General features: G+C 38.9%; 1 protein-coding gene across 1 annotated transcript in view; it reads right to left on the minus strand.

Moving 5' to 3' along the window:
• The window catches only part of CFAP44 (cilia and flagella associated protein 44), a 79,818-nt gene that overhangs the window by 44,951 nt on the left and 9,338 nt on the right, over nucleotides 1–25,529 (minus strand). The window contains exons 6-15 of the mRNA XM_087817803.1: nucleotides 22,015–22,231; nucleotides 19,788–19,902; nucleotides 16,985–17,149; nucleotides 14,906–15,061; nucleotides 14,452–14,499; nucleotides 13,741–13,840; nucleotides 9,794–9,888; nucleotides 6,361–6,570; nucleotides 5,615–5,725; nucleotides 13–174 (exon numbers count right to left, since the gene is read on the minus strand). Coding sequence (XP_087673929.1) covers nucleotides 13–174; nucleotides 5,615–5,725; nucleotides 6,361–6,570; nucleotides 9,794–9,888; nucleotides 13,741–13,840; nucleotides 14,452–14,499; nucleotides 14,906–15,061; nucleotides 16,985–17,149; nucleotides 19,788–19,902; nucleotides 22,015–22,231 — 1,379 coding nt within the window. The remainder of the gene's footprint in view (nucleotides 1–12; nucleotides 175–5,614; nucleotides 5,726–6,360; nucleotides 6,571–9,793; nucleotides 9,889–13,740; nucleotides 13,841–14,451; nucleotides 14,500–14,905; nucleotides 15,062–16,984; nucleotides 17,150–19,787; nucleotides 19,903–22,014; nucleotides 22,232–25,529) is intronic.

Genomic DNA, 25,529 nt, shown 5'->3' on the forward strand with positions numbered 1-25,529 from the left:
GATATCTCATACCATAATCTTAGATTTGACGCTTGAAAAATGGAAACATTTTATGTGCATGTCTTTGATTTCGTAGGAAACTACATCGTGATCCACCGCTTCCTCCTTTATGGTTGGAAGTGGAGCTTCAAGGACATAGCCATTCTCACAGATAATCAATAAAGTACTTTCAGGCTAAAAAATAAGTAAATAAATATTAAACATATCATTTACATTTAGGCAAATTTCTAGAAGCACAGTTCAAAAAGATTACAAACCAGGGAAAATATAATTGCTGTGTATACTAATCATTTCTAAGGATACTTAATTCCTTGTTGCAGATATTATAATAAGCCAGTCTTATTACTCACTATACATAATTATTAATACTAATTATTACATTATAATTAATAAGCTAAGTGTTAAAATTAGATTTAGATTTGTTTTCCTTGTAGATGTTGTACATATTTTTTGAGTGAAAAATGTGGTTGTGAAACATGTTAATCTAAAGGGCAGAATATTAAAATTAGAATTGCCAAGGAAAAATCTGCAGCATGCAGATGACATATGTACACTCTTAGGTCCTTTGATGAATCATTCTCTGTGAACACAAGTTTGTTGTGAATATTCCCAAGGTTTTTGTACTCTTCCCTCTTTTCCTCTCTTTTCATAAACATTCCCTGGGAAATCTTACAGCCAACTCAAGGCTTCATTACCACTGACATGTAATTCAATTCCAAATTTTTCTCTCTAGCCCTGCCCTCTCTCTTGAGATCCCAAATCATGTATTTAACCACACATGGCAAATCCCCATCTCGATTTTCCATAGACACTTTATTCAAAATGTTTATTCGTTTAGTTATTTTATTCTACAATTATTATACACCTACCATGTACTCAGACTTTTGTAAAGTGCTAGGGGTAAAATTACAATGAGGAAAAAAGGTACAGTCTCTGCCATTACAGAGCTTGCCTCCAATGGGAGAGCCCATCATTTCACAAGTCACATAAATGAATGTAAATTATAACTGCAACAAGTGTTGCAGAGGTGCCAAGAGAGCGGGTGACGCCTTTGCTTCAGGTGAAGGATGAGTAGAAAATAATTACACAATGAATTAGGGGAGGGTCTGAGGAAACACGCTATGTAAAGGAAATGCCATGTGCAAATATCCTGAAGCACGCTGGCCTCATAAGGAAGCTGTGGCCTTGGATGGCATCACCGAGGTCAAGGGAACAGAGTGAGAGGAGAGACTGGGGCTGGGCCTTAAGGAAACAGCACTCAGTGGCTGGTCACAGAGGCTGAGAGGGAATAACTACAAGATGCGGGAGAGAGAGCCACGAGAGCAAAAGGTCACAAAAGTCAAAGGGGGATGGTATTTCAAGAAGGAAATATGGGTCAACAGGAGAAAATGAAGAGATCAAAAAAGAAAAGAAATAAAAATGTTAAGTGGATCTCACTGGTGTCTTTAGAAGAGTTGATTTGGTGGAATAATGAGACTAGAGACTGGTAAGAGTGTAACGGAGACAGTGGGGTGTAAGAAATAGTTTGTGGGAATAATTAATCCTCTTGAGAAAACCGGGAGAAGACAGATGGAGTAGTATTTGGAGGAGAACATGATGCCAGGGAATTTATTTTTTGTAAGTGGGAGAGACTTGAACATATTTAAAAACTGACCGAAATTATCTAATAAATGGGTGAGGTTAAATATATGACAGAGAAGAGAAAGATAGTGTGAAATCTTGAGAAAAGGTGAGAGAGAAGAATCCAAGGTCTAGAGGCAGAGGTGGAATAGGAAGGAATATAGCGAATCTGTGGTAAAAGAGGGAAGGGGAACAGGCGAGTGCAGAGGTAACGGGATTTTACTTTCGGTAGTTGGGAAGGTGATGGAGCTCCTATGGGAGGGCTCCCAGTTTTTCTCTGAAATAGGGGATGCTGAGAATGAGAGTGATAGTGGGAGGCTTGAAGCTTTGAGAAGTTTTAAAATGGTCATTGTGGGTGAGAAATGAAGTTGGTAAGAACAATGTTATAGGATTTCTGAACCATCCCAGGGACTGTTTCAAGGCTACTTTAATCACTAAATTATGAAGGACCTATTCTTCCCTGATGCATGTCCTTGGCTGGTCACTGCAGATAAATATAAATCAGTTGGGGGCATTGAGAGATAAATAGGTATGAAGAAAAGACAGATAAACAGGAAAATCAAAGCTTTGGAAGAATGTTATTTATCCTTACTGAGATGAATAATCATGAAATTTGAGTTGGACATGGAAGGAAGTTAAGACGAGAATGAACTAATGGGTTAGAGAAAGCAAATGGTGAATGAACAAAAGGTTCCTGTGACACTAGAGAACAAGTAGAGCAGGAGTAGCTGACTGAACAGGCGGGAAGGGAGAGGCTGAGGTCAGAATGTGAGATATTTAAATAGAAATGTACACTTGAAACCTATATGATCTTATTAACCAATGTATTCAATAAAAAGGAGAAAAAAGTGTTAATGAAATATTAAAAAATTACTTCACAGCCAAAAAAAGGCACAAAATAAGATGTTAGATTTAATCCAAATTATACAGGTACTTATATTACTTATAAATGAATTAAATGCTTCAGGTAAAAGACAAATCATCAGTTTGGGCATTTTTTAAAATCCAAGTGTTTACAAAACACAAATATTACTAGAGATAAAAAGGTCACTTCATAATAATAAAAGGTTTTGTTCACCAGGAATTTGACAATTTAAATTTGTATATGCCTAATAGCATGGCTTAAAAATATATAAAGCAAAATGTAACAGAACTACAAGGGGAAAATATCCAATAAAAACAAAAGATTTTTAAAACATCTCTCTCAGTAAAAAGCAAATAGAAAATCGAAATGATATAGACAATTTAGTTATACATTTAAAAACTTTAATAGACATATGCACTAATAGAAATTGCACAGAGTTTTAAGAATCTATATTCTTTCCAAGCACATAAAGACTATTTCTAAAACTTGCCTCAATCCATTTCAAAGGGTTAAAATAATATAGAGTTTATTCTCTAAAATGTAATTAAACTAGAAATCAATAAAAATAACTAGAAGTTCCATGTTTGTAAATTTTAAAAATACTCCTAAATAGCCCATAGGTCAAAGAAGAAATCAAATTGAAACTAAGAAAATATTTTGATTTTAAATGATAATGAAAATACTACATAATCAAAATGTATGGGATGCAGCTAAAGCCTATAACTAAAGCCTATATACACAAAAGTTGCATATGAAGAAGATTAATGATTAATACAATATAAATACCCATTACATGAAATTTGGAAAACAACAAAAAAACTAAACCTTAAGAAAGTAGATGCCGGAGCATAATAAAAGTTCATAAATTAATAAAATAAAAAACATAGAACTAATGAAGTGAAAGTTCCTTGAACGCACTAATAAAATTGAAAAACCTCTAGCAAGATTGATTAAGCAAAAAAGAGGGCAGAAAGAAGGAAGGGAGGAAGGGAAAGATCAAATAACCAATATAAGGGAAAAGAGGACATCCCTACAGATCCTGTGACATTAAGGATATTATGAAATTACAGACAATACGTTTGAAAATTCAAAAGAAATAAGTTGGTACATAAAAATATGCTCAACATCACTAATCATCAGGGAAATGCAAATCAAAACCGCAATAAGCTATTGCCTCACACCTGTAAGAATGGCTACTATCAAAAAGACAAGAAATGCCGGCTAGGACGTGGACAAGAGGGAACCGCTGGGTGCTGTTGGTGGGAACAGAAATTGGTGCAGCCACTCTGAAGAATAATATAGAGGTTCCACAGATTAACAAGAAAACTACTATATAATCCAGCAATCCACTCCTGGGTATTTTTCAAAAGAAAAAAAAGAAACGTAATTTGAAATATTATTTACAATAGCCAAGATATGTAAACTATAAGATAAGTGTCCGTAATAGATAAAGAAAATGTTGCACATACACACACACATACACACAATGTAATTTTATGTAGGCATAAAAAATTAAAATCTTCCCATTTTCAAAAACATCGGTGAACCTTGAGGACATATGCTAAGTGAAATAAGTCATACAGAGAAAGACAAATACTGTATGCTCTTACTTATATGTGGAATCATAAAACAACAACAACAAAAACAAGCCCATAGATACAGAAAACAGATCGGTAATTGTCAGACATGGGGGAGGGCAAAATGGGTGAAGAGGGGTCAAAAGGTACAAACTTCCAGTTATAAAATAAGTAAGTCATGGGGATGTAATGTGCAGCATGGTGACTATAGTTAATATTAGCATGCTGCATATTTGAAAGTTGCTAAGAGAGATGATTTTAAAAGTTCTCATCCAAAGAAAAAAATTGTAAATACATATGATGACAGATGTTAACTAGACTTATTATGGTAATCATTTCATAATGTATACAAATAATGAATTGTTAGTTGTACACCTGTACAATATAATACAACTAATATAATGCTGAATGTCAATTATATTTCAACAAAAAATTTAAAAGAACCAGATCTGAATATCACTATATTCACTGTCGACACTGAATCATCAATTCCTCAAAATCATCTAAAAAACTACCCCATCCTCAGACGGTTCCACTACTTTGTCAAACATTCAGAATTCTAATATAACACAAACTCTTTAAGAGAATAGAAAAAGGAGCATTTTCCAACTCATCTTACATCGATGTTTCTCTCTCCCTCCTTCCCTCACTCATTCTCTCTCTCTCTCTCCCCCCCTTCTTTTTTCTCTAAAATCAATAAAAACATATCCTTGGATGAAGATTAAAAAAAACAGTCATGACTGTCAGTTGATTTCTCAACAGAAACTCTGCAGGCCAGAAGGGATTAGCACAAAAATATTCAAAGTGATGAAAAGCAAGAACCTACAACCAAGGTTACTCCACCCAGCAAAAGTATCATTTAGAACCAAAGGACAGATAAAGAGCTTTCCAGAGAAGAAAGAGCTAGAGTTCATCACCTGCCAACCAGTATTACAAGAAATGTTAAAGGGTTTTCTAGAAAAAGAAAATAAAAAAGATTTAAAAAATATGAATAACAAAATGGCCAATACATATCTATCAACAATTATTTTAAAGGCAAATGGATAAAATCCTCCAATTGAAAGACCTATGGAGGTTGAAAGGATAACAAAACAAGACCCTAACAGGCTGTTCTCAAGAGACTCCCTTCAGATCAGAAAAGGAAATGGAGGCAGAATGGGGGCAGAAGAGAAGAGATAAAGATGAGAAAGAAGTACAGTCAGGCCTTGGAACAGAACTTCTGAATGTCAGAAGGACTGACAGACCCAAGTCGCCATGCTCTGACATACTGCGTATCTAGCTAAGACACCAGCATTGAAGCAAAGCCGGATAGAAACCAGCGTTTCCTGGGGGGACCGGGGCCAACGAGCTGTGGAGCATGGAAGCGAGAGGAAGCAGTGAGACAGCGTGCCGCTCCCGAGGTTGTCCTGATACCCAGCTGAGCAGCATCCTGGTCCCTCAATGTAGGACCCAGAGGTGGGGCTAAAATTGCACCTGCTGTTCTCCACCTGTCAGATCGCTTCTGTATGCAGCAACTAGGACTTAAGCATGAAGACAAATAATAATTACTTACATGAGAGAGCGGAGACCATGCTAACTGGCAAACAGGCCCAGGAGTAGTAACATAACCAATTGGTTTATAATCTTTTTCCACTTCAAAGAAGAACACAGTTTTATCTTTACTCTAAGAAAATGAGAAATATCAGCCAAATATATATTATTACAAAATGTATTCCATAGCGTACAAAGGAGCATTTAATATCCACTGTACACTTGTACCTACAAGTACACTTATACCTATGATGATCACATATCCCAGATTATTTGGGGAAAAATTCTTATTTCAAATATTTCCTTCATTTTCCCCATGAAAACTCTTGACAGACCATGTGTTCCAGTGCATGGTTTTGGAAAAATAATCATACTGTACATAAGATTAACTCAGAAAAAAACTCCCCTGTGCCAATCAATGCTCACCTTCTAATCCACACAGGATTTACACAGTCATTCTCTTCACTTATGGCAGTTCTATATAAGACTATACCTATGTTATAAAATGCTGATTATACATAAAACATCTTGCATGATTCCCAGCTGAAATTTTCTATTAATTTAAAATAAGCATTAGAACTCAATTTGTGAGAATATTTTAAAATGCCACCCACGGACCAAACTGAAAGAACATGAATATGAAGAAAGCAAAATGTGGATACGTTCTCAGAAATGAGTGTCACCTAATAAGGCATCGTTAGGTAGGAAGACTAACAGGCAAGGTTCACCATCAAAGTTCACTAGGAAACAAACAAATCTACTCCTCACCCCGGTAGCCAGAATTTCCCCGTCGCGTTCAAAAGCTAAAGCAGTTACATGATCCGTATGGGGTTTGAAAACATGTTTCAGATGAAGATCTGCATCCAAGTATTTCTTCCGTCCTGCAAAAATTGTGAGCCCTTTTGGGTCATAAAGTTCAAGTACTCGAACAACTCCATCTTCAAATCCTACAACGATCTGTGCTCCGGTGAAGCTTATCTTAGACAAAAATTAAACACAAGAAATCTGAAATTAGTTGATTAGGAAAGTTGTACTGTTACCTCTGAATTTATTTAGACTTGAGTCATTTAACAATGACTTCCCATTGGTAACTCCTTCTACCACTTTCTGCTAACCTCCATTTCTTCTAGGACAATCCTATCACTGCTAACTATGAGACGGGTAAACAATGGCAATTTAAACACTCAATGAGCAAATGTTGGTGGAGTGTCTGTCTACTACACGTCAGGCACCTAGCACCAGCAACTCAAGAGTGAGCATAGTCTCATCCCCTGGTTTCACAGAATTTATGGTCTAGTGGGTAGGACAGACATTAATCAATCACACAAATGAGTAAGGAATTATGAACTAAGTGCTAAAGGAAAGAAACATATTTTCTGACAGCACACAACAAAGAAAGCTGACCTACACAAGGACTTCCTGAAGGAAGAGATGGTGGAGCCGAGATCAGAAATAGGCCCAGGGATTAACGAACAGGAAGGTGGGAGAAGCACTCTGGGGAGAGGATATAGCTTGTGCAAAGGTCCTGTGGCAGTAAAGAAAGTAACTCAGGAAAAACGTTGTAATTTGACTAGAGCAGACTGAGTGAGGGAGCAGGGCTTCCACAAGAGGCGGGAGAGGGAGATAAGCAGGCACCACATCACAAAGTGCCTTACATGTCACATGAGGTGTAGTCTTCATCCCAAGAGTAGTGGGAAATCATCAAAAAGTTTTTAGTTAGGGGCTAGGGGTGGGAAGTGACATGGCCATGTTAGCTATTTCAGAAAAGTCATCCCCACTGCTGTGTGGAAGATAGTTCTGAGATGGCCTGATGGGATGCACAGAGACCTTCTGGGAGTCCTTTGGAGAGGTAGCTGCCGTACTCTAGGACGGCGACTGTGGTCACTTAGTCTGAGGTGATGTAGTGGAGAGGAGGGGTATAGACATATTTTATAATAAGAAATATAATGGCCCTATTGGTAATGACTGGATATGGGGAATGAGGCAGAGGGAGGTGTCAAGATCAAATAAGACATATCCTGAGTCAGGAAACACTGGAAGGGAGCCAGGTGTGTGTGTGGTTCATTGCTGCTATCGTTTTGGAGGGAGGGATAGCTGGGAGCAAGTAGAAAATCGTTAATTTCGTCTTGGACATGTTGAGTTTGAGGTCCCCTGGAGACCTCAATATAGAGGTGACATACAGTCTTCAGCTTAGGGGAGAAGTCTGGGCTGGAGATATAAATCCAGCAATGTCGGAATGTTCTAAATCTGTTGTCTTAAAGGTATTCAGGAGGACGACGATAGCCCTGGTATTCTTTAGAGACAGTGATCATCCCCGAGGCCGAGCAATTAGGAGAATATTGGGAATAAGAAAACTGTATTCTATTCAACTCCAGTTGTATGTTGTTAATTCAACAAACATTGACTAAGTGTCTAAATGTACCAGTAACCGTAGTGGCACTACTTTGCCATAGTGGCAAAGAATAGGTATGGTTGTCACCATGAAGAACATACAGTCTTGTGGGAAGGGCAGACAGTAAAGCAAATAATCTTAGTATGTTGTGCTAAGTGCTGTCAGAGAAGTATATACACAATCCTTAACCAACAAACAAAACAACAGAGGAAGGTACACTTAACTGTATTTGAAGGTGGAGTCACAAAGGGCTATGGGAAGGAGATGATGTTTGACCTGAGCTGAGCTGTCAAGAATGGTGTGGAGTTTTTCAGAAGGCAAGCGAGTATGGAGAAGGGGCATTTTGATTCTAGTATAACATCCATATGATCGTTACTTGGATGTAAGGCTAAAATGGGAAACATTCTAGGGACATCACATCTGAACAAATGATTCAATTATTTGGGCTGTCTTTTAAAGACTTCACTAAGAATGTAAATAGATTAGAATAAAAGAGCCAAGTTTGGTAATCCAAATATACTGTGGTTTCTACTTGTTCTAGCGTAATCATTGTTCTGCCTAAATTCTCCTTCTAATTTTGATCCCATCATGAAATTCCCCTCCATTCCAGTCATCTCCACATCTACTTTGAGACTGGAACATTTTCTTTTTTTTATTTCAACCCAAAACAGTAAAGTTGAAACATTCCCAAAATACTCCCATAACATTTTAAAAACACGGCTACAAATTCTTCGACATGCCTCCCATGGACAGATATGGTTTAAGTCCCTCCCCCTTGAATCTGGGTGGAGCTTGCGACCGCTTCACCCACTGGAGTTTGGTAGAAGTAAGAATGAAACAGGGCCAGGCAGAGACAGGATATATACAAAAAGTTCTGTTGGGTAACTTGTGTTACCTCCGAGGCTGGGAAGGCCAGCAGCTTCTGCCTTGTTTGTTGGGACACGAGATCTTGGAGCCCTAAGCTGCTATGGAAGAAGTGTGTGACTGCCGTGAGGCTACCATGCTGTGATGAAGCCCAAGCCATATGGAGGGGCTATTAGATAAGCGCTCCTGCCGATATCCCAGCTTAGCCCAGCCTCACCCCAGGTGCCAGACTTTTAATACAGAAGCCTTTAGATAATTCCAGGACCCAATCATTTAAGTCTTCCCAGCTGAGGTCCCAGATACCACGAAGCAGAGATAACCCATCCCTGCTGAATTCCCAATCTACAGAGTATATGAGCAAAATAAAATAATTGCTGTTTTATACCACTACATTTTGTGGTAGCTTGTTACACAGTAATAGATAACTCGAACAACTCCCTGTCTCTGCTAATTTTCTCTTGTAGCTCTTATCATTATCTTACATATCACATTTTACTTATTTGCTTGTCATCTGTCTCTGACCCTGTCTCTGCCCGTCTCCCACTACAGGGTAAGGTACAACAAGGGCAAGTATTTTTGTCTTTGTTCATTGCTATAATCCCAGAATCCAGAACAAGGCCCAGGACCTAGTAGGCATGCTGGACAAGTAAACAGACTGAATAAAACAGGGCGAGGCAGAGAGAGGATATATACAAAAAGTTCTGTTGGGTAATTACTTTGTAACATGGAACTACTACTAATCTGAAGGTGGCATAAAAACAGGACCAAAATCACAATAATAGCAAGGTCATGATATGATTTCTATCATGTTCTAAGTGAATAAACTTAACATTTTTACTCTTCTCTGAAATCCAGAGTCAGAAAATATCTGTATTTCCAAGAAATAGCATTGTTATACTACATTTATTAATAAAATCTGGTAGAAGTTCATTATAATAAACTTACCAGTCGAGGTACCCAAGCAAGGGCAGTGCCTCCTTGTTTGTATTTCACAGAAGTCAAAGGAGTTTTGCTAGCAAAATCATAGATTCGAACAGAGCCTATAGGAAGACAGTTTTAAAAAAACAAATGCATACATATAATCCCTTTTAAAATAACCTTGACTCACTTCCCATGTTGAGCATTATAACAAGAAATTTCCTAAATAACAACATCAACTGATAATCTAATAACCTTTCTTTAGTCAAAAATTTCTATGTATACCCTCAATTGGGTAATTTATAAACATGAATAATAAAGAAGAAAACTGAGAGTCCGGTTAAGATAGGGGCATAGGTAAATGCAGCACTCAAATCCTCTCACAGCCATGTTAGAATTACAACTAAACTACAGAACCACCACCATTCAGAACTGCCTGAAATCAAGCTGAACAGAAGTCCTACAATTATGAACATAAAGCAGCAGCCACATCAAAACTGGTAGGAGAGGCAGAGAATTAGAAGGGTCTGGTTCCACACCCCCGTGGCAGATAAAAATCAGGAGGGATATCTTGGCTGTGGAGAACCCCCTAAGGAACAAGGAGTCCCAGTCCCACGCCAGGCCTTCCAGCCCAGGATTCCAGTGCCAGGAAGAGAAGTCCTCATAACTTCTGGCTGTAAAAACCAGCTCACATTGTGGCTGAGTGAGATAGAGGGTTCCTAGAGACCCAGGCATTCCTCTTCAAGGGCCCACTCACAGACTTACTCAGACTCACTCACTCTGAGCTCCAGCGTTGGGGCACCAGGGACATATAGGGAGGAACCGAGCTGCCTGGCATCGAGGTGAGAACTGGAGCAGAACGTTTCTCTCAGACAAAAGTGCTGGCAGAGGCCATTGTTTTTTTTTTCTGAGGCCTGCTCCCACAGAGGTGGCAGGTGAGCACCATATTTGAGTCTCCATCAACTTGTTACCATTGCCCTGCCCTGGTGATTCCCTAAGACCCCACCCAACTTGCAGACCGAACCCAACCCAACCCAAGCCAAGCCATTTCCAGTGGCTTTTCCATATAAGTGGCCTATCTTGGCTCATGCTTCAGACTTTCTTAAAATCTCTCAAACAAGCAACATCTGGCCTTGCCCTTGCTGTCTTGCTAAGAGGCCCCAGACCCAGCACTAGTAGCAGCTGGCCTTGGTTCACAGCTTGGCCTCTCCTGGGCACCTCTAAACCCAGCACAAGTAGCAGCCAACTGCAGGTTATTGTGTAGCTCATGCCAGGTGGCCCTGGGCTGTACAGAGGTGGGGGATGACCTTGACCTGCATCCCCCAGGAGGCCCCAAAGCCACCACACCTTGTGGACAGCTTGAGACTACATCAAAGCACCACCCAACCTCCTCCACAAGAACACACTCAAGAGGTGGACTACAGAGTCCTGCTGAAGTAAGTCCTGTTCTGTGGTGTCAGTCCCTGTACAGCTGATCCTCCACAGTGACGGAAGCCGGTCCTCACAGCCAAATGGCCTGGGGTAAATTCCTCCCATTGACTTGCCAACAGCAATACAGGCTCAACTACAACAGGAAGGTGCACACAGCCCACACAGGGGGCAAAACTGGAGTGTCCAGCTCAAGTGAATGAGGAGGCTGTGCCACTGGACCCTGCAGGACACCTACTACATAAGGCCACTCTACCAAGCCCAGGAGACTAGCAGTTCTACCTGATACATAAATACAAACACAGGAGAGAAAAAACAAAAACAAAAACAGGGAGGCAGCCAAAATGAGGAGACAAAGAAACATGTCCCAAATGAAAGCACAGAACAAAACTCCAGAAAAAGATCTAAACAAAGTGGAGATAAGCAATCTACTAAATACAAAGTTCAAAACACTGGTTATAATGATGCTCAATAAGTAGATGAACTTGGTGATAACTTCAACAAAGAGGCAGAAAACATAAAAACAGAGATAAAAAAATAAAAATTAAAAATAAGAAATAAAAAAGAACCAGTCAGAAATGAATAATACACTAACTGAAATGAAGAATATATTATAGAAAATCAACAGTGGAGTAGATGAAGCAGAGGATCAAATCAGATTTGAAAGATAAGGAAGCAGAAAATACCCCCTTCCCCCAAAAAAAGAATCCAAAAAAAAATGAGGAGAGTTTAAGGAGCCTCTGGGACAACTTCAAGCCTACTAACATTTGCATCATGAGGATGCCAGAAGGAGAGGAGAGAGAGCAAAGAGTTGAAAACCTATTTGAAAAAATAATGACAGAAAACTTCTCTAACCTGGTGAAGGAAATAGACATACAAGTCTAGAAAGCACAGAGAATCCCTAACAAGATGAACCCAAAGAGGCCTACACCAAGATACATCATAATTAAAATGCCAAAGATTAAAGACAAAGAGAGAATCTTAAAAGCAGCAAGTGATAAGCAGTTAATTATCTACAAGGGAGCTCAGCTGATTTCTCAATAGAAACTATGCAGGCCATAAGGGACTGGCAAAATATGCAAAGTGATAAAAAGCAAGAACCTACAACCAAGATTACACTACCCAGCAAAGCTATACTTTAGAATCTTAGGACAGATAAAGAGCTTTCTAGAGAAGAAAAAGTTAAAAGAGTTCATCACCACCCAACTGGTATTACAAGAAATGTTAAAAAAGAGGAAAAAAAGAGGAAAAATATGAATAACAAAATGGCAATAAATACATATCTATCAACAATTACTTTAAAGGAAAGTGGATTTAATGCTCCAATCAAAAGACATATGGAGGCTGAGTGGATAACAAAACAAGACCCTTACATATGCTGTTTACAAGAAATTCACTTCAGATCAAAAGACACATACAGACTAAAATTAAAGAGATGGAAAAAGATATTTCATGAAAATGGAAGCAGGAAAAAAAAAAAAAAGCTGGAGTAGCAATAGTTATACCAGACAAAATATACTTTAAAGCAAAGGCTATATAACAAGAGACAAAGAAGGGCCCAACAATTCCAATTCTGGGTATTTATCTGAAGAAACCCAAAACACTAAACTGAAAAGATTTATACATCCATATGTTCATTGCAACATTATTTACGATAGCCCAGATATGGAAACAACCTAAGTGTCCATCAGTAGATGAATGGATAAAGTGATGCATATATACAATGGAATATGACTCAGTCATAAAAAAGAATGAAATCTTTCCATCTACAACAACATGGATGGACCTAGAGGATATTGTGCTAAGTCAGACAGAGGTACCATATGATTTCACTTATATGTGGAATCTAAAAACAAAATAAACAAGCAGAACAGAAACAGACTCATAGATACAGAGAACATTTTGATGGTTGACAGATGCAAGTGGAATTGGGAAGCTGAGTGAAAAAGGTGAAGGGATTAAGAAGTACAAGTTGGTAGTTAAAGAATAGTCACAGGGATCTTAAAGTACAGCATAGGGAATATAGTCAATAATATTGTAAGAATTATGTAGAGTGTCAGATGGGTACTAGATTTATTGGGGTGATCACTTAGTAAGTTATATAGTATCAAATCACTGTGTTGTACACCTGAAATTAATATAATAACGTCTGTCAACTTTAATTGAAAAATAAATTATTTAAAGTAAAAGAAAAAAAAAGACAACTGATGATTGGTAGATTAATTTCACTTTGCACAGTCCACAAAGATTCTCCATAAGTCAAGAAGAAAGGAGATGGAAAGGAATACAGCAGCACAAATGTAGATAAAAACCAAAATGAATAGCATTTTCATGAGTCATTTACTGATTGTGCACTCATCTTAATCTCACAATAACTATGGCTGCTGCATTTCGTGCCCTTTCCTCCACAAAAACTCACCTTACTTGAATTAAGAGGCTCTCCTTTTGGAAAAATTCTGAAATGCTTTTAATCAAACACATACAAAAGATTGTATGAAAACAAAACAAAAAGGCCAACTATATTTTCACTGAGAGTTCCTACTTACAGTCCAAGGCAGTAGTGGCCATCAGATAAGTGAGAGGAGACACGGCCAAGGCCTCAATGGGTCCCGAATGGAAGGAGAAGAGGCATTCTGGATCTTGTGTCTGATCATTAAGACAGAAATTCTATTAGATCTCAACGACAGCTTAACATAGAATTAAGGTCAAGTTTAAAGAAATACAAATAGCACCCTGTAATTACATGTGTGATTTTACCTGAATAGAAATAAGGAAAAGCATAATAGGTTGGAAAGAATGCTGGACTTTGGAACTAGGGGAAATAGAGTACTGGCCATGCCCTTGATGGCTGTGTGATTCTGCACAAGCCACTTCGGATGACAGTTCCCATTTCTTCATCAGTAAAATGAGCTGATAGCAACTGCTTGCCCACTAAATAGAATGGTGGTGAGGATAACATGAGATAAAATAAATGCAGATAGCTTATGTTTATGAAAACTGCAAAGCACTGTACATTAACCATTGTCATTGCCACTTTTCTGGTAACTTTTGCTATGAGACAGACCTTTTTAAATATACAATAATACCAAAAGAAGAGAGAGAAAGAAACAATATGAATTCTCAGGAATCAGACAGCTTGACCAAGTTTTTGATGGAAACAATGAAGAAACGTGGAGAAAGATAAAGTACCTTTTAAGGAAGAATAGCAAAGATTTATTATTATAAAAATTAGAAAAATAAGAAAATAGGCAACTTACAATATTTGAAAAGCTAAGGTCAAGCTTCCATATGGCGCCACTGGAATCCTAAAAAATTAAATACCTGATAACATTTTGTCTTATACTTTTGAACTTTTGCCAGATTAAAATAATTTTCTTCCTATGATTTAAAGGACGAACAATACTACTAAAAGTTTACATATATTTTAAAGTGTGACTGAAATTTAAATCAACTTCTATATATCTTAGAACACAACCACACAACAAAGCAATCTTGTTATACTTAGTTTAACAAAATAGAAATGCTCCTAACAGGTTTTCTGTGTATAAAATATAGGTCAATTAAAATACCAAAATTCAGAAACTCTTCTTTCAGGTATCAATAATTAGTCTTAATAGTAACACGGACTTAAAGTGACATTAAATTATAATACTATTCTAATTTTATGTCCAGGTAACTTTAAAAGAGCCAAGAGAGAAGAATGCAACTTACCTGAGCCAACCAAAAGTTATTTCCAGCTTCATTCATTTTTATCATGGAGAAGAGTTTGACATTCTTGTCTACTAGAAGTTCATTGATGGGCTCAATCTCTAGCAGTCCAGTCTCATTTATAGAATCAGCAGTGTCTATGGTCTCAAAATCCCATATCTCATAAAATTAATAAGAAAATACTTTAATCACACAGTAGTTCCTGAATTTATATTTTCTAAGCCAGAAAAGAAATACAAAAGAAATTCCTTTGTATTTATAGACATTTATGAGAAAGTACAGCTCTGATTAAGAATTCTAACTTGTCCAAAATGATGTGTATTTCAAAGTTTCTGAAAGGTCTGTCTGCACATGGAGTGGCCATGAGGAGTAAATGGTTCGCTTGTTCAGCAAACCATCACAAGTCCTGTTTCATATTCACCAGTAGGCCCCTGGAAAGGGGAAATAGACCTTCTCGCCTAATAATTCGAACACTGTCTTCATTATAAGCAGAGAAAATGAATGTAGATGATGTGTTCATTAGAAAGTGTTTCCCTTCCCTATCATCGATTTAGACTGTATTGTACAGATAAGGACTGTTGTTCTTGGGGTAGGAGACCAGAATGCTACAGGAAGGATGGGGGAGCACAATTCACACTTTCACCCCATGTGGTAGAGAGACTTAGAAGGACTTCCTCTGTGAAGTGCCAAAGCCCACTCTGGATGGTCCTGTTGGCACACCCTGCCACGTCCTGAACTCAGTAACTCAGACTCTGGCAAGGTAACTTCAGGGAGGCTTGGTGTTGTCCCATAGATGAGCCTCATGGCCGGAGGCCCAGGTCCTAGGGCCAGACTAATGCCTGGGAGGTGGGGTAAGTCTTTTCTAACAGGACTGAAGAGATCCTTTGTGAAATATTTAACTTTGCTCTTGAGGATTTCTTCCATTTGCTATCTTGACATTTTGAGTTGACATATCTTGGAAGCAGTGAATATATTTTATGACATAGCGAAGGACATAAACTATTCTCAGAGTAATGAGTAAAATCTTACAAGATTAAATTTAATATGGTAAATGTAAAAAATGTATGCTTGGGTTCAAAAAGCCAATGGTAAGAGGGCAGACTGTAGAAGATACGGCGTAAACAATACATTAGGCATAAGTTCCATAGGTGTCAACAATGATCAGACTTAAAAATATAGTCCTATTTTTGATAATAATACGTTCTAAAGAATATACAAAGAACACTACCACTTCCTTATGAAAGGCCCCAGAAGGAGTCAGTAACAAAAGGACCACAGGACAAATCAGGAGGCTCCAGGTTTGTCGGCAACAGCAGGGTAAACACAGAGGTGTGACCACAACCAGAAGGAAAAAGTGTCCACAGGGGAGAATGAGTTCACTAGTGTCAGGCGCCAGGAGCGGGGAGCATCCACAGCCAAACTCTCTCATCTCACCTCTGAGTATATTCCCGATTAGTAACCTCCATAAAAATAATCAGCAAGCCCTGGCCAGGCAGCTCGGTCAGTTGGGGCATCATTCCGTACACTTGGGTTCAATTCCAGGTCAGGGCACACATTAGGTTGAGGATTTGATCCGGACATGCACCAGAGGGAACCAATCAATGTTTCTCTCTGTCTCTCCCCCTTCCTTAAAAAATATATGTGTGTGTGTGTGTGTGTGTGTAAACATCTCCTCAGGCATGGATTAAAAAAAACAAAAATAAGCAACAAATGTTTGGCACTTTTGTCCCTGGAAAATGATCCATTCATACCAAGCATTTAGGAAGAACATCTGTGTCCACTCTTTATATTGTGCTAACACGGGCTTTCATTTTATGAAGCTACTATTTCAACAACAATCAAAATAACAAAAGACCTCCTCAGAAAATTTCAGTGCTAAGATGCTGTAAATTAATTTTGACTAGAAATCAAATATTTACCATAAAAGCAGCATTATTTAAAATGAGTTGGCCCTGGGGGTAAATGACCACTGGTCTCCTTCATAAAATGTCCTTTGCGAGAAATAAAAAACTGATAGAGCCAACTGGGTGATCTGCAAGGCTTAAATGTGGGTGCTACAGTCCACGTATCAAGAAATCTTACCCTTACGCATCCATCTGACCCGATAGTGATAACTTCACCCTCGTCCAGCATTATCTGGTTGATGGGACCCTGGTGACAAGACTTACGTGCAGCTCGACAGAGTTCAACTTTGATGAGGCCAGCTTCCCAAACCAGCATGTTGCCCCATTCTGATCCTGACAGCACCTGGAAGGTGTGCAGAAAGGAAGGAATGTGCATTAAGACAGATAAATGTGTATATTTATGCCTCCAATAGCAGGAAAAAACAATTTAAAATATTTTTTCTTGATTATGAAAGTAAAAATTTTAAATATAGAAAAAAATTTAAAAATATAGAAATGAAAACTCACTGCTCCAGGAAGACCTACTAACCACATTTTGATGTATTTCCTCCGAGGGTTGCCCATCATTTTCATTACTGTGATTAGGCTGCATGCTACTGGTAATTTTTCAAATATACCTACTATATCTTTCTTTGTACCTCTCTTAAGGACATAATCCAGGTGTGGAATTACTGGGTCAAAAGTTAGAGGCATGTTTAAAGTTCTTGACAGATGAGACTCTACTTTTTAAGTATGATAATATCAACTGTTATATGATGTTTGATAAGTTGTGAGGGCATTACTGGACCCAGAAGATTACAGCATAGCAGCATCCAGTTTCAAAGAAGGAGAGTCATCTGGAACCACCTCATATTAATCCATTTAACCCAGCACTTCCCACAGTACATACCACCAAACTCTAGTTCTTAGGGCATTTAACACGTGTTACCTAAAAAGTAATACTGCTGTAGCCGGTTGGCTCAGTGGTTAGAGCGTCGGCCCGAGGACTGAAGGGTCCCGGGTTCAGTTCCGGTCAAGGGCAGGTACCTCAGTTGCAGGCTCGACCCCCCGCCCCACTCAGGGTGCATGAAGGAGGCAACCAATCGATGTCTCTCTCTCACATCAATGTTTCTCTCCCCCCACCCCCCCCTCTGAAAAGTAATGGAAAAATGTCCTCAGGTGGGGACTGAGAAAAAAAAAAATACTAATGGAGTATTGATTCTGTGCCAAGAACTGCTTGAGCATTTTACATATATAAATGTATTTAATCCTAAAACCATATGAACTAGGTACATTTACTGGGGATAACATGTATAGTGTACAAGTCAGGCACTTTATTTTCCCAGGAGAGACAGTTTTTCTCTTCACACAAAACCATATGGGGCATGGGAAGCCCTGACTGTTATTATCCCCATTTTACAAAGGGGAAAAATTGAAGCACAGAACATTTAAGTATTTTGCCCAAAATTACTCAGAGGAGTCAGGATTCTCAACCAGGCACGGTGGCTCAAAAGCTCCTGTTCCACCTACCGCCTCAGAAGGCAGATGCTAGGATAAACAAAGCCAAACAAACTTCTTTTCCCTAGGACTCCTTGGGCACTTTAACACAAAGTATTCACTGGGAATCACCAAGAGGGATTTTTTGTTATGAAGGAATCTGAAGAGAAAGTCTTATTTTCATCTGCTGTGCAGACCAACCTTCCATGGGACGCCCTTTGGGAAACTCTGATCTAATTCCTGCCTGCTGCTCTAGGATTCTGCATCCCCACGTCCCTCTCAGCCAGGGCAGAGTAACTTATGACCTCACTCAATCTTTTCTACCACTTTGCCTACCTATTTGTATCTATATTGCTTCAGCCCACTTGTGGTAGAGTCTTTAGACTTGGTTTCTTCTGTCCAGTGACTAAAGCCACCAAAAGTCACCAAAGCCTATAAGGCATTCCTTTCTGAAATGTCATTCATGTCTAGCTTTCCTTTTGCATTGGTCCTGAGAAAAGTCTAGGCCCTCCCTTACCACCTCTTCTTAGAGGAAAGCAACATCTTCCTTCCTAGGTGATCTCCTTGACTCCAGATTTCCCTTGCTCTAATTCACTGGGCATTATATGGCTAAATTTATCTATAACTTTTTTCATTTGCAACTCTACTCTTCCAAAATATAATAGTTCTGCCTGGTTGTTCAACTCCTCATACACTAGGACCTAACCGCACTTCTCAATCTAATTCCCCACACTTTCCTAGCGCGAATACTTTATTCTCATTGGCCCTCTAATATCTGATATTTATTCCTAATGCTAAACATTTCCTTTTGTGGCTCTCTTATTTTAAAATACTTATTTTCTCCCCTACACCTACACAAACTTTAATATCTAGAGATATTAACCCTTTGCGGTCGTTTGTCTACTCTCAGCCACCAAAGCTCTTTTACCGTTCCGGTCGTATGTCTGCTCTCAGCCACCACAGCAAGAAACCGTATGAATCTTAACTCTATTCATTCATGTATCAGTTCATAATTTCTCTGAAAGCTCTTAATTCCAACCAGTATGACACCCATGTCCAAATTTAATACGACTGCAAAGGGTTAAAGATATATCTCACACCATGTTTTTACCAAGGGTTGTGCTGGTCAGTAAATCATCTTGAAGCATCGTGACAAAGAAGGGGGGAGAGAGAAACATTATAAACACTGCAACTCCGTGACATAATTAAAAGTGACAAGTATGTCACTATATTAATATATGAAAATGCACACTTTATATTGTATAATATTTAGTAAAAACAAAAGAGCAAGTGATAGGTACATGTGGGTTATGACAATTTCATGGAAATATATTAATTAAAATTGATCATCTGAAGAGGCAAAATTAAATGTTCATTATGTTCAAAATTATAGTATCTGTTACTGCTAATATCGGCCGTGCTTTTTAGAATGTATAACATGCCTTCATATGTGTATGTCACTTGAAAACATAGCTTTATCACTGTAGAATTGAGACTATACTCACCTTCCCATCTGGGAGCTGCATGTAGCCTTCTATATCAGTAGTGGCTGTTTTGCCAAACCGACCTAGTGAACCCTGAAGCTTGAGACCAGTGAATGTTAGAGCCATTTCCCAGAATCTGCAGACAAGAGAGAGACTGAATGTACCTGTCTCAAAGAAGTTTCTGTAAATTTTAATATGACCCAAGCGTTTATATTCTTACATTTATTCATTCATCTGATTAATACATATTAAGTATCTACTACCTGTCAGGCAAAGTTCTAGGTGACATGAATTCAGCATTGAGCAAAATAAAACAGAACAAAATTCCTTGCCTTTACAGGTCTTATATTTTAGAGCTGTGCTATCCTATGCCATAGTCATTGGCCAAGTTGGACTAACTGAGATTTAAAGTAATCAAGTAAAATTTAAAAATCATTGTTTCAGTCAGACCAGCCAGTTGCAGGTGACCAGTAGCTCCATGTGGCCAGTGTCCATTGAACTGGACAGCACAGAACATTTCTACCCTGGGCAGAGTTCCTTTGAATAATAATGTTTTAGAAGGTGTACAAGTTTTCCCCAAAATTTCACAAGTTTACTTGCTGTGTAACTTTAAGTGACTCTCTTGGCCACAGTGCGCCTTAATTTTCTCATGCATACAATGGGAATATTAGTAGCACCTACCTTATAAAACTGTTAAAAACTATCAGAGTGCCTAGCACATAAAAGCAATCAATCAATGTTAGTTAATACTATCATTTTCCTATTAATAGTCTAAACAAATGTACAGTCAGAATGATAAAACCATGCAGAAAAAGAATCTGGCCTACCAACTGGGCATAAAATAGATAAGGAAAGGTATCGACAAGCCAATAACATGAAGCCGAAGCCTAAGTGACCGACATCCTTCTCAGAGGCTATGGTAGGTCCCCTGATCATTTGTTCCCATGTAGTACGTGTTTCTTTCACAGCACTTCACACATGATGCTGTTCAATGTCTATCTTTCCCCGAAGATGTGGTGCACAGAAAACATGCACTTTATTAAATGATGGGGAAATGTAAGCCAATGGAAATTTTCAGCCTTATTGCTAGCAGAGGGTTACTGGAGAACTCCCCCAAAAAATTGCAATTAAAAACCTGTTCAATTATTCTGTATTTCTAACGAATGAGTAAGAAGACCAGGTTTCATTGGAAGAAGAAGAATTTAGGACAGATAAAAACATCTTGCATAAAGAGACACTGGAATCACGTTACGGGCAGTTTGAGGGTGGCGGTAGAAGATTGTTACATAAACGCATGAGACTGGGTGGAACGAAAAAGGAGAACAAACTCATTCCACCCTGGAAATAGACCAGGGTATAACACAGTGAAAAAGATACGGAATTTAGAGCCAAAGACCTGAGACCAAGAGTAGGCTCTGCTCCCCTTTAGTATTAAGGGGCCTGTGTCGGGAATGAACGTGTTGTAATTTTTGTTACAACAGATGAAGACTGAGTTCAGAGATGTCAAAATGACTTCTCCGTCATACAAGATTGCTACGAGCAACAAATTTAATAGTAAATCTGAAAGTTTAGTATGAATTTGGAAATACCACGCCAACATTAGGAAGAAAATATACAAACCATTTTAGGAGATGTAGTGTAAAGCGAGGACATAGCCCAATTCCCCATCCCAGTCAGTGGAAAGGTGTCCACCTGGCCAGCGGCCACAAGGAGCAGAGAAGCCCAGATCCGAGTGTTTCCCACATCCTTGGCGGCTAACAAGCTTCACCAGACTCGCACGCAGGCCACTCCCAGCATGCCCCCCCCCCCCCCCCCCCCCCCCCCCCCCCCCCCGCTAGCTGCTAGAGAATCCCTTGCTAGGCCCTAGCCAGCCACTGGGGAAACTCAACCACCCGCCATCTGGGCTTCCCTACTGCGTAAGTAATAAAGGCTCTGTCCTTCCCTCTGGCCCTCCTCGTGGTTTTCTGGGACTGATAAAGAACAGCATGGCACTCCCAGGGTTGGAGCTCCCGCAGTAAAGGAGGTAAAGCCTCCAGGAAGGCAGCAGGCTAAATTTAAATAGCCTTCTTGTATCTGTGCTGTCTGCAGTAATACATCCCCATATTGAATTAGTTAGCTTTAAAAAGAACACATTTAAAAAGTACCCTAATGTTAACAACATCAGCAAAAATGTCTCCAGCTGGTCGATCCTCTTAGAAAAATACTCTAATTACAATCTACTAGCACCTGTATTAGTCACGCAACATACTTGATGTGGCCTGTTCCTGCGGTAGTAAGCTGCTGATCATCTTCAGGATTGAAAGTGACCTTAAAAACTTCCTGGGAAAAAGCTTTTGTCCTCAGTATGGGCTGTTCCTGTCTCCAATTCCAGATGGTCAATGTGTGATCAGGGTTGCCACCAACAGAGGCCAGCAAGGAACCGCTGTAGTTAAAGTCCACATACGCATAGGCCAGGTCAGTCCCATCTGAAAGGATGAAGGTGAGTGATGAACAGGTGCAACATTTATTTCATTTTCAAAAGGGTATTATTAAAAAAACAACAACACACACACAAGAGAGATAAAGACAGAACAACAGAGAGAGAGACAGAGAGAGAGAGAGAGAGAGAGAGAGAGAGAGAGACAGAGAGTGCGCTCCGGTGAAGTGTATTGATGGAAGAATGCCAAGAATCCCCTAAATAAATAACTAAAATCATTCATCACCCTTGGCTCTAGAAAGTTTCACATAATATGAGGTGGGTGGGTAAATAAATCTTAATCACATTTTGCATGAGAAAAACAATTTGAGAAAATATTCCATTTTATGCAGTGGGGGAGGGGGTCACAAAAGCATTTCTTTAGCAGGAAGAACTCAATCTATAATTTTAAATTTGCCACTGAAGAAAAACACTACAAAATAAAAGTTGATGACTTCAGGTTTCCATGTAAGGAGCTAGGAAGTCACGACTCTGTCCTACCAACAAGCATAAAGCTGAACGAACTGAAAAAAAAATCAACAACTCTTCTTGGGTCCACAAGACAGGGAAGGACACAGTGCAAACCGTTACCCTCAAGACTGGAGAGACTGGCAGGTGAATATAGGGATTTGCAACTTACCAGAGCAGAGACTGGGGTAGAAAGAGCCAAAACAGAGAGGGAACCAGTGTCCGGGCAATAAAACCTGAACTGTAACTGATGAGTTGCTGGAAGCTCAGTGTGGACAAGTCTGAGAGTTAAAACTCCAAGGGGAGCCCAGCATATGGTGGCCCCAACAATACTGTGAGATTTACCTCCGCTTTCCCACAGTAAACATCTAGAAAAATCCCCTCCGGCTTCCGTCAGGGGGGAGGAGAAAAGGAGCCTTTGGAAATGCCCCAGAGCACAGTTGCTAATAAGGCCTGCTGGCCCTCAGGAGAAACCAATAAACCCGCCCCTACAGCGCTGGGGTGTTATGAGAGTGTAGCTGAAACACAGGCAAACGTGTTTACTGCACTTCCCTTAATGGCTTCACAGATGTTGCGCTTTTTACAAATTGAAGATAAACCCTACATCAACAAAATGAATACAACTCACGTTGTCGCAACATTTGCTGGACTGCAGTGTTATGGGACTAAGCCTGCAATATCCCCAAAGTGTGCCTGTCCCAACTCCAGCCCACTCTAGCCATCCTGTTTCACCTAAGGGGGTAGAAAAATACTGAGAAACATTTATAAAGTTCACATTTCAGAAGCAGAGGCTCACTAAAAATTGAGACCTAATCATAGGACTAAATAAGGCTTTCCCTCCCCCCAACACCTTACCACCGCATCAAAACGCCTATTTAAAGTTCTTTTTACCCAGTAAATCACCTCTGGCTCTCAAGAAAAAGTTACACAGCACACCAAAGCCATAAAGCACAGTTTGAAGAGACAGAGCAAGCATCAGAGCCAGACATCGCGCGGATGTTGGAATTACCAGATCAGGAATTTAAAACAACTGTGACTGATATGCCGAGGGCTTTAATGGATAACACAGACAACACGTAAGAACAGGTGGCCAATGTCAGCAGAGAGATGGAACTCCTAATATAGAACCAAAAAAAGAAATGCTAGAGATCAAAAACACTGTAACAGAAATGAAGAATGCCTTTGATGGGCACATTAGTCGACTGGACACAGCTGAGGGAAGAATCTCTGAGTTAGAAGCTATGCCAACAGAAACTTCCAAAACTGAAAAGCAAAGAGAACAAAGGCTGGCAAAAGCAGAACAGAACAGTCAAGGGCTGTGGGACAACTACAAAAGGTGTAACGTCTGTGTAATGGGAATTCCAGAAGGAGACGAAAGAAAGGAACAGAAGAAATATTTGAAACAATAATGACTGAGAATTTCCCCCAAGTTAACATCAGACACTGAACCATGGATCCAGAAAGCTCAGAGAACACCAACCGGGAATAAATGCTCCCCAAACCACAGAAAGCGAAAGATAAAGAAAAAATCTTAAAAGAAGCTAGAGGGAAAAAAAACACCTTACATAAGAAGAACAAAGATAATAATTAATCCAACTCCTCAAATCCATGCAAGCCAGGAGAGAGTGGAGTGAAACATTTAAAGTGTTGAGACAAGAGAAACACCAATTTTATACCCAGTGAATTATCCTTCAGAAATGACAAATAAAAACTTTCTCAGATAAACAAACATAGAGGAAATTTGTTTCCAGTAGACCTGCCTTGCAAGAAATGTTGAGAAGTTCTTTAGAGAGAAAGAAAATACTATAGGTCAGAAATTCAGATATACACAGGGAAAGGAGGAGCATCAAAGAAGGAATAAGTGAAGGTAAAATGAAAACTTATAATTTTTTTATTCTTAATTGTTGTAACAGATAAGAGTTTGTTCAAAATAATAATAGCAACAACGTATTTGACTTATGTATGCTTATGTACATAGGTATGCTTATAGATAAGTGAAATGAATATAAGATTATATTTAGGTGAAATAAATGGCAGCAATGATATAAAGGACTGCAGGGAAGAATTATGATTATTTTGTTATTATAAGGTACTCACACTACCTGTGAAATAGTATAATATTATTTGAAAGTAGACCTGGATTAATTGTAAATGCATATTGCAAGCTCTAGGGCAATCACTAAAAAAAGTTTAAAAAAAGAAGTATAACATGCTAAGAAAGGAAAGAATATGGAATATATAAAATGCTCGATTAAAATCACAAAAGGCAGAAAAAAGGTGGAAGGGAAAAATAAGAACAGAGAACTAGGACAACAAATAGAAAACTAACAAGTACAGTTGTTAATCCAACTATGTAAATAATCACTTCGAATATCAGTGGTCTAAATGTACCAATTAAAAGACAAAGGTTGTCATAGAATCAAAAAACATGACCCAGCTATACATTAAAAATAAAGAGTCATGTAGATTAAAAGTAAATGGATGGAGAAAAATATACCTGCTAACCCTAATCAAAATAAATCAGGAGTGGCTATATTAATTTCAGACAGAGCAGACTTCAAAGCAAGCAATATTATCAGAGATAAAGAAGGGCTTTACATAAGGACAAAGGGTTTCAGTTCTTCAAGAAGACATAATTGTTCTTAACATGTATGCCCCTGACAACAGAGTGTCAAACTACCTGAGACAAAAACTTCAAGAAGAAGCAGATGAATCTACTATTATATTTGGAGACTTCGACACCTGTCTCTCAGAATTGGACAGACCTAACAGGCATGTCCTAAAACTTCAGACTTGCCAGACCCCACAACTGCATAAGCTAATTCCTTTAAATAAAGGGG

This window comes from Miniopterus natalensis, chromosome 6, assembly GCF_054644295.1.
Source record: "Miniopterus natalensis isolate mMinNat1 chromosome 6, mMinNat1.hap1, whole genome shotgun sequence".
In the NCBI taxonomy this organism is placed as follows: domain Eukaryota; kingdom Metazoa; phylum Chordata; class Mammalia; order Chiroptera; family Miniopteridae; genus Miniopterus; species Miniopterus natalensis.